This window comes from Enoplosus armatus, chromosome 2 (genome assembly GCF_043641665.1).
Source record: "Enoplosus armatus isolate fEnoArm2 chromosome 2, fEnoArm2.hap1, whole genome shotgun sequence".
Classification (NCBI taxonomy): Eukaryota; Metazoa; Chordata; class Actinopteri; order Centrarchiformes; family Enoplosidae; genus Enoplosus; species Enoplosus armatus.
This window is the reverse complement of record NC_092181.1, coordinates 795,859-805,203: the sequence shown is the minus strand read 5'-3', so window position 1 is coordinate 805,203 and position 9,345 is coordinate 795,859. Positions and strand designations below refer to the sequence as shown.

General features: G+C 41.0%; 1 protein-coding gene across 1 annotated transcript; it reads left to right on the top strand.

Moving 5' to 3' along the window:
- Window positions 1-4,084: 4,084 nt before the first annotated feature.
- Window positions 4,085-8,946, top strand: kpna7 (karyopherin alpha 7 (importin alpha 8)). The gene is made up of 12 exons (XM_070914508.1): window positions 4,085-4,150; window positions 4,225-4,368; window positions 4,435-4,520; window positions 4,931-5,099; window positions 5,300-5,399; window positions 5,702-5,784; window positions 6,487-6,573; window positions 6,697-6,873; window positions 7,144-7,377; window positions 8,132-8,314; window positions 8,427-8,573; window positions 8,860-8,946. Exons 1-12 carry the CDS (start codon window positions 4,085-4,087, stop codon window positions 8,944-8,946), a joined length of 1,563 nt encoding a protein of 520 aa, XP_070770609.1.
- The last annotated feature ends 399 nt before the right edge of the window (window positions 8,947-9,345 follow it).

Genomic DNA, 9,345 nt, shown 5'->3' with positions numbered 1-9,345 from the left:
ACATTTCATGTTAACAAACACACACACTCAAATCTCTCTCTCTCTCTCTTTCTGTCACTCTAACCCACATCCTGTTGTGGTTCTTCTTTTCTCCCCTCGGCTTTGATATCTGAGAACCGCTGACTTACGTGGACAGACAAAGCACACCTTTGTCTTTGCCACGCAGCACGAATGTTTGTCATCATTTTTTTGCAATTCCCTTTGCATGTGTGTTTGACTTTGTCCGAGTTCTACCATCATCCTAGCAACACACACACACACACACACACACAGTAATCCCTTGCCAAGGATTTGTCCTCAGTATTACACTTTAAACAGCAAAGAGGGTTGAAACATCCCTCCACTATCAGATGCAGAGAGGGCATATTATGCACAAGTTAGTGTGTGTGTGTATTGATGCAGCACTGCAGAACAATCTATACTAATGATTTCCCATAGACACCTCAAGTTGATCTGGGAACAGGGGAGGATGTGGGGGGGGGGGGGGGGGGGGGGGTCAAAAGAGACGAATGAAGAGAAGGAAGGAAAGAAAGACTGAAGGAAGGAAGAGGCAGCACGGTGACGGAGGGATGGAAGGATAAATATCAGTGATGTGAATCCACAATTTACAGCCGAAATAATATCAGAAAGGTTCTGACTAAATGATGTTCTAATTTCTGTCCTTTTATTGGCACGACTTTGTAATAAGGCTCCCTTTATAAGGGGTTTATAAGTTGTAACTAATGACTTCATTAATGGTGTATAAATCATTTACTAATACTTTATTGATTAGTTATAAGCCGTCAATGAGAACAGCTTTTGGGTTGCCAGGTTGTGAAAAATCTCTCTTGCTGGTGAGTCATTAATAATCACATCAATAACAAAATGCTAATGAGTTTCTTTCTAATAAGTCATCATCTTTAGTCTTTAGTTATAAATGTTTATGAGTCACATTAGAGGGTTAGTAAGTAATCTGCTATCATGACTGTTAATAAGTCTGCAATTGTAAATGGTGATTGTTTGTAAACGAATGCCCTGCAACTAAAAAGACAAAGCAAGAGAAATTATTTATGAACCATTAATAAAACCATTAGCTACAACTTATAAAGACTTATTGGAAAATGGTACCTGGTTATGTTTGTGAGCTTTGACTTGAAGCTTCTGCAGTAATTATCCAGAATACGAAATCAGACGCACCTGTGTAGCTGATGAAGAGCCAGTTTTATTAAACGTAGTAAAGTAAAATGTATTACAGAAACTATTCCACAGTGTTACGAGTGGTGAGAAGAAGAGATCATTGTATGGTGTTTGTACTCGATACCAGAACAAGAAAGATGCGTGTGTGTTTTGCTCTGTGATATCAAATGTTCTTGGCATTTTTGTGGCACTTACAGCTGAAAAATTATTATTTATCATCTATCATTAATGAATTATTGAACCTGTAGCTAAATGTCAATTTTCTTCAACTTGCGTGTCATATGTTCAACTCACATATAAGATAAGATAAAAAATAAACATGTCATTAAAAGAGTAGTTATTTTCTTTTTAATACGAGATCATGTTCATGATCATGTAGAAATCATTGTGGGTTTGTATGTATGTGTGTGTGTGTGTGTGTGTGTGTGTGTGTGTGTGTGTGTGTGTTGAGGAAACCTTGAACCTGCTCAGTGGAATTTCCTCCATTCACCTCACATTGTTCAGACTAAGAACGAGTCAAAGACAACAGGGCAGGACAGAAACACTCCACACCCTTTGGGGCGTCTCTGAGGAACCATAAGCACTTCCAGGTCGAAAGGCCAGCAGGATGATCTCACGGGCAAAAAGGGCAGCTCACACACACACACACACACACACACACACACACACACACACACACACACACACACGCACGACAGAAAACTCCACAACAGGTGATTATGACACAGATTATGACTAGAAATTGTATATTCCAAGCAACTGAATCTCTTTAGAGACATAAGAGTTTATACCTCTGGTAAAGGATCACTGCAGCCCAGTCGTCCTCTAAAGGACATTCTGACCTCCACAGTAATGACAATATAAAAGTGAGAGCCAGAGAGCTTTCCCACGCCTGACTGAGGGAAATCAGGGATAAGAAAACAGAGCAGAGGTAGAGAAGCTTCATTTTTACCCTGTGGGGTGACTGATGCTCTGACCTACACACAAACACTGTCCATGAGTCGGGCACCAAGGCTGGGAAAGTTGAAAAAATAAAAAGCAGGTATAATCAACAAAACTCTGGAGAAATCATGGTTAAGTCCATCTGTCTTTCCCTCTACTAGCCTACTTTTGAACCAATCCAACGTATTCTCGGGCATTTGTAGTTCTCTATGAAAACCCCAAAATGATTGATGACAAAGACAAGACTTTAGACTTAAAGCTGCATTAATGCATATTTGGCCACTAGGGGCAGAAAAACATCAAAACAAGCTGACAGATACACCGCTGACATCATCACGTCACCATCTCATACAGTTGTTATGCTTGTGTGTTACTGTCACATCCAGCAGCCGCAAAGCAGCATCAGTATTCATCTGTTTCTTCATGTTTCTCACTCTGTCTCGGTTTGTCACCAAATCTGGAGAGAAACACAATATCTGGCTTCTGCCAAACGTTGCCAAATGTATGGCTATGTTTATCAGCCGCTGTCTGCCTACACATGAGAACAGCAAGTCTACCCACACAGAAAATATGCTGCCCTTAAACCAAAACAATGAGCTGGAAGAGGCTAAAGGGCTCCGCACAGCTGAACAGTTGAGTGATACCTCGATGTGGCTTCGTCACAGCCATGTCTGTGAATGTTGACAGCAATACGTCAGTATTTATAGAAAGCTCTGTTTTCCCCATATACACTACAAGTGAGATTTCAAGGTTTATTGTCTCTGGAGAGCTCACTTTTGAAGGGGACTCAAAATGGTTGGAAGGCCAAAACAGAGAGGAAAACATCTGTTTTCATAATTATTCACATTAATGTGGACATGGCCTGTGTGTGTGTGTGTGTGTGTGTGTGTGTGTGAGGCAGCAAGGTGTGAGAAAGAAGGTTTAAGGTGCTGCATTAGAGGAAACAGCCATGATGAGGGTAGTGACCTGCACTCAGGGTGGTGGTGAGGTTGTGTTTATACATGAGTCTGTCTAAGCACTCACAGTCACATGACCCTGTGTGTGTGTGTGTGTGTGTGTGTGTTATCAAGAGGAAGTGATTATAACCTGGTGAGGGGGAAACCTCCACTTCAGTTGCTATTGTTCAGCCCTTCCTGGTTGTTACAGAGGAAGACGCGACTCCATCACTGTCACACTTTTTCTGGGCCTCACTTTCTCTCTCACCTTCTTCCTTCTCCTTCATTTAGTTGATCTATCTGTTCGTCTTTCCCCCCTTTTTTCTGCAGTGATGTGGCTAAATTGCAACACCCTAAACTCAAACCTGCATTTAAAGAAAGTACTTAACTCTGCAGTTCGGCAAATATACAGATACGATGTAAATTCACATTTGAATGTCCTTTGATTTAGTGACACATCAGATTTCATCCCATTTACCTCAACACACACTCACATGTCGGCTACATGAAAATGATGTTATGCTGCCATCTATTGTCTAAGACCATGAACTGGTTAGTGACAGCATTTACAGTTTATTACCGCATAAATATTCACATTTAAAGCTTCGTTGTTACCTAAACCTAACGATTTCACTTCATTCTGTATATTTTATTTAGGTCATTCAGATATATTTTTATATAAATAAATGTGTCTATATAAAAAGTGTCATTTTATATAGACATAAAAGCAATTCGTTTGAACAGGACACATTAGGAACATAAACATCTGAAAAGAGGTTATTAAGAACATCCTTTATGATATCAAATTCAATACATAAAGGCAGTATTCTTCTCCATAGAGGACCTTTGCCAAACCTTTTTGTTGTTTGATTGGAACACACACAACTGCAGGTGAATGAATCAATCACAGCTAATTCCGTTCACCTGAGGCGGCTCTCCCCCTTTATAACCTCCCTGAGGAAAGTTTCATTAAGTTTTCATCGGCGTGAGTCAAGCAGAGAAGACGTGTTCAGCGTGCGTAAAAGTCCACCATGCCCACCAAGAATGTTGTTGACGAGCGGCTCTCCAAGTTCAAAAACAAGGGCAAAGATCCAGCAGTAAGTTGATGTTTGATTTCCAAGGCCATACGCTATTAATCATCTTATCGACACTGCATCTTGACCTCTTGCAGAAACTTAGAGAGAAGAGGATCTCGGAGTGCGTGGAGCTGCGCAAAGCTCACAAGAATGAAAGTTTCCTGAAGAGGAGAAACCTCACGCTGTCGTCTCTGCCGGACGAGGAGGCCCTCTCTCCTGACTACATCTCCAATGAGATGGTCAGTTCACAGAAACCCTTTTCTTCATTCAAACTAGTGGAATCTCTAACGGCCTGTCTCATTTAGGTGACGCTTTTACCCATTGAGGATATAATTAAAGACGTGAACAGCGACTGCAAGGACTCCCAAACTCGAGGCTGTCAGGCAGCCAGGTGAGATGATGATGATGATGATGTCTTTGTTTAAACCAGTGATTGGTTGCATAAGATAATGGAGGTGCAGTTGTGGTTACATTTAGTGCCAAAATGACTGATTGATTAGATGGTCAACAGATGGTACAAGACATATTTCTCACAGAATACAAAGTTTTGTTTCCATCTTCATCACATGTGAGGACTTAGATTTGTCTTGTTAAATTGAAAATATTTTGCTTTCTGGAATGTTACATGGAAAAAAAGCAACTTAAGGATGTCACCTGGGGCTCCTGGTAAACTTGTACTGGGCATTTTCACCATTTTTCTGATACTATTACAGAAGTATATATTGGGCTAACTGGATATCCCTGTTTCATTCATATGATCTGTGCGAGTAAAATGTACATTTCCTCCCCCTCTTCCCTCAGGAAGCTGCTTTCTCAGGAGCGTAACCCTCCTCTGAAGGAGATCATAGATGCAGGTCTGCTGTCTCGCTTTGTGCACTTCCTGTCTATGGATGATGAGCCAACTCTGCAGTTTGAAGCAGCTTGGGCTCTTACAAACATCGCCTCGGGAACGTCTTGGCATACTCAACAGGTGGGCACACAGTATTGAACCTCTGAAGCACAAGCATGGCTAGTCTGATTAATGTGAATGATGCCGTTTAACTGGAACTAAGGTAGTCATGGACCTTGATAAGATGACATTATGCCTCAAACATCTTAAAACTAACTAAATGAACTTCAGTCTTCAGGGCTTCCAGCTTTTGTTGTTCATCACAACTGTTTGTGTCTCAGGTGGTGGAACATGGGGCTGTGCCAGCCTTCATCTCCTTGCTGGCCTCACCGATGTTGCACATCAGTGAACAGGCTGTCTGGGCTCTTGGAAACATTGCAGGTATGTTAGGTTGATGTTTATATTGCCATTTCTGAATTTGACTGATTTAGCAGTTTTAATGTTTGATAGAGAAAATGGTAATGTTTCCAAAAAGACAATGGTTGCCCACCTTATGGACACTAACTTGGACTGTAATTAAACCATGTAGTGACAAAGCTCACGTATTGCAGATGTTTGTAAATGTTAATGTGGTCTGTTTTGCACTGGAAACACAGGCCTCTGTTGACTAATGGTTCAATTAGAATCTACATCATCGATACTGACTTGCTCTACTAGCATTACAAAATGTAACATCTTGACAGGTGACGGTTCAGCTTATAGAGACGTCCTGATTGAGTGCAATGTAATCCCAGCCTTACTGGCCCGCATCTCTCCAGAAACACCAGTAAGTCAAAACTTAAGATGAGCTCCAACTGTGCACCCAAGGTCGGTAATTTTGTCAACTTTATTTCAAAGGCTCAGGGGCAACTTGCCTCAAATTAAACTGGCTTTCAAAACATGAAAAGTTCAATTAAAGTTGAACTACATTTGAGATGTGCAGGGTTGTCTGCATTTATGCCTGACCTCTCAGAAACTGGCCTACAGTTGATAAAGCTTAGAGTACTCCACAGATTTTTACATTGCACTTTAACATGTGAACACTGCAAAAGTTGATGCAGGAGAACGAGATTTTTATTCCTCACTGTCAAAAATCTGGCACATACGTTCCCCACAGTGCAACTCAACTGTCAACAGTTAATTCAGAGATTTGGGTTTGTAGTAGCGGCTAATGTAGCCTCAAACCGCTATCAAGCACTGATGAGTGGGCTACAGAGGTCTGGTATGGCCATGTCGGCGTTTGTGTGACTTTGGACTTGTAAAAGGTGTTCAAGTTGTAATTACAACCAAGACGCACTGATATTTCAAATAGTTGTGACATTAGACTTCATTTACTAATGACCCTAAAACCCCCAAATTTGGACACCTCACATCAGCCAAATACTGTTCAATGTTAAACCCAGATGTAATGGATATGGTGTTTGACTTTGTAAATGATAAAATCAGTGGCCTTTTCCTTCTTGTTGGTCATGCTGCTTTATCACTCCAGGTTGGCTACCTGCGTAACCTAACATGGACATTGTCCAATTTGTGTCGCAATAAGAACCCGTTTCCACCCTTGTCTGCAGTCCTACAGGTAAGTGAAATCAGCTTGGTAATCTTCATCCAGCATTCAGTGCCACAGAAGGCTCCTCCTCGGTCCAGAAAGGTGCCATGAAGACAAACAATATGACTGATGTACTGTCTGTCGTTCCTTCAGGTGCTTCCCTCGCTGACCCAGTTGCTCCATCTCAGTGACAAGGACATCTTGTCTGATGCATGCTGGGCAATCTCCTACCTCTCAGACGGAGACAATGACCGTATTGATGTTGTAGTGAAAACTGGTATTGTCCCTCGGCTGGTGGAGCTCATGAGCCATGAGGAGCTCAGTGTCAAGGTAGGGTTTTTAGATCATTCAACCCTCCCAAGTGTTCTCAAACACAACTTTAAACATTGTAGACTTGGCATCTACAACATGTAAAAGATAATTCCTGCATGTGAGGCCCTAAGACCAGATTGTCACTTCCTTAGTAGTGCCATGTTGTGATTGTTTGAGGAAAGCATGGCCACTTGTACATATCAAGCTTGTTTTGAAGTTGGTCACAGGTGAGAAACTAACATGCTGCCTATAGTAGTGACGACATTACCTGTCTGACCTGACCTCCAGACCCCGGCTCTCCGCTCCATTGGGAACATTGTGAGTGGCTCAGACCTGCAGACCCAGGCAGCGGTTGATGCCGGAGTTCTGAATATCCTCCCTCAACTGATGAGGCATTCAAAGGCCAGTGTGCAAAAGGAAGCGGCGTGGGCATTATCAAACATTGCTGCAGGACCCTGTAAGCAAATCCAACAGCTCATCACCTGCGGCCTGCTTCCCCCTCTGGTAGAACAGCTGAGAAATGTGAGTGGATAATTAACACTAAGCGTGCTTAACATTTGTAAGTACTTAAATTGTGTAGCAAACGTTATCTGGAAAGGTCCTATTATATTTTGACATGTCACAGTAGGAAAAGTACAGGTGTAAATGAGTGAATTCCATTTAGCTGCTTCAGTTTCAGGGTGTTGCATGTTGCCACATCGTTGTGGCTTACTGAGACACTTGAATAGAACAGAAGTTAATGTTGGTGATGTGTACCACCTTTGCTTGTCTCCTGGATTTTTTTTTTTTCTCTCCAACAGACATATGTACATTAAACACACTATGCTGGTACTGGAAACGGCTTTAAATGGACTTAAGATGGGAACCCCTTATTTTTTTAGTCTTGTAATGCAGGGACTGGTTTCAAAGGTTGTCTGATTCTAAATTTAAATGAGCTACTGAACTTTTTTTGCCAGAAATTCAGAATAATTCTTGTTTTGACTTGTTACATACAGCAGCCTTCAAATAGTCATTTTAGTTTAACAATAGATTAAATATTCCCCAATTTTCAAAATTCTGAAAGGTGACTTTTCACAAGTAATTCACTGCCACATAGTATGTTGACAACTTGTAGCTTAAGTGTTAAAACATGAAGACCACTAGTATTCGCTCATTCCGAGTCTGTGGGTTTACATGGCTGGGACCCTTGTTTTTTTTTTTTTTTTAGTTTAGTGTAATGTTATTAAAGAGTTACATGAGAAGCAGTTAAACAATCATATGGCCAACTTCTTCTCAGGGAGACTTCAAGACTCAAAGGGAGGCTGTGTGGGCAGTGACAAACTTCACCAGTGGGGGCACTGTGGAGCAGGTGGTCCATCTGGTGCAGAGTGGAGCTCTAGAGGCCATCATCAACCTGCTGCAGGTCAAAGACTCTAAAGTCATTCTGGTTATACTGGATGCCATCAACAACATCTTCATGGTGAGGGGGCAGTGGCAATTAAATATTTACATTTAATTGGTCTAAAACCTTCTACAGTTTGACCCAGTACTTAAAATGCACAGATGTTCAGTTGCTGTAAATTACATTTCAGGCAGCAGAGAAGCTCGGTGAGACGGAGAAACTTAGCCTTTTGGTCGAAGAGCTGGGAGGACTGGACCGCATTGAGATGCTGCAGAACCATGAAAACGAAATGGTGTACCAGGCTGCACATAACCTCATAGAGAAGTACTTTGGTGATGTAAGTAGCTAAACGATGACAAATTATCTACTTTTTTTTTTTTTTTAAGAGGACATTTAAAGTTTGTCAACTTGATGTGTGAGCAGATTATTTTCAAGGGGTTTCTTCATGCAGCTTTAAAAGTTTAACTTTGTAAAATTTAATTGAAAACTTGATTCATTAAGCTTCCTTGTCTGAAGGTGAGGGAGCCCTTATAGCACTCTTGGTAGAGGAGCTCAATGTTGTTTTTGTTTTTTTGTATTTGAAATTAACTTTTTTTTTTTTTTTTTTTTCCCCCTCTTCCTAGGGGGAGATCGAGGGAGTCAAGGTTGACACTACAGAGGATGCATTTGTGTTTAAGACCTCTGATGTTCAGAGAACCTTCGAATTTTAAACCTAAACTTTATTATTGTATGTGTTTAATTCATTGAAAATAAATAAATGTAAAGTACAGTCACTACATGTATATTTGTAACAAGTGTAAATGAGTCGTATGACCAACATGGACACAAGACACATTGTTAAAATTTACAACCTGGCAGTTGCAACAAAAGCTTTTACATACTGTGGTCACTTTATGAATGCGCCAGTTATTAACTGACCAAAATTGGTCAGTAATAAAAGGCATGACATTTTGTCTGTTAAACTGGTGACTGACTTTAACCCCGACATGCATAGTGGTCACTACAGTGGACAGCTATTCAAAAGCTGTTTTCTTGTATATGCATGGGTTTTAATGGTATAGTTGCACATCAACCACCACAGTGGACGCTAGTGTGTCATCCCATACACT

What these genes read in the sequence shown, in the direction of transcription:
- kpna7 (XM_070914508.1), top strand. Translation starts at nt 4,085, where the DNA reads ATGCCCACCAAGAATGTTGTTGACGAGCGGCTCTCCAAGTTCAAAAAC. An exon ending in CGTCTTGGCATACTCAACAG is followed by an intron (nt 5,100 to 5,299) that starts GTGGGCACACAG and finishes TTTGTGTCTCAG; the next exon opens with GTGGTGGAACATGGGGCTGT. An exon ending in TAGAGAAGTACTTTGGTGAT is followed by an intron (nt 8,574 to 8,859) that starts GTAAGTAGCTAA and finishes CCCTCTTCCTAG; the next exon opens with GGGGAGATCGAGGGAGTCAA.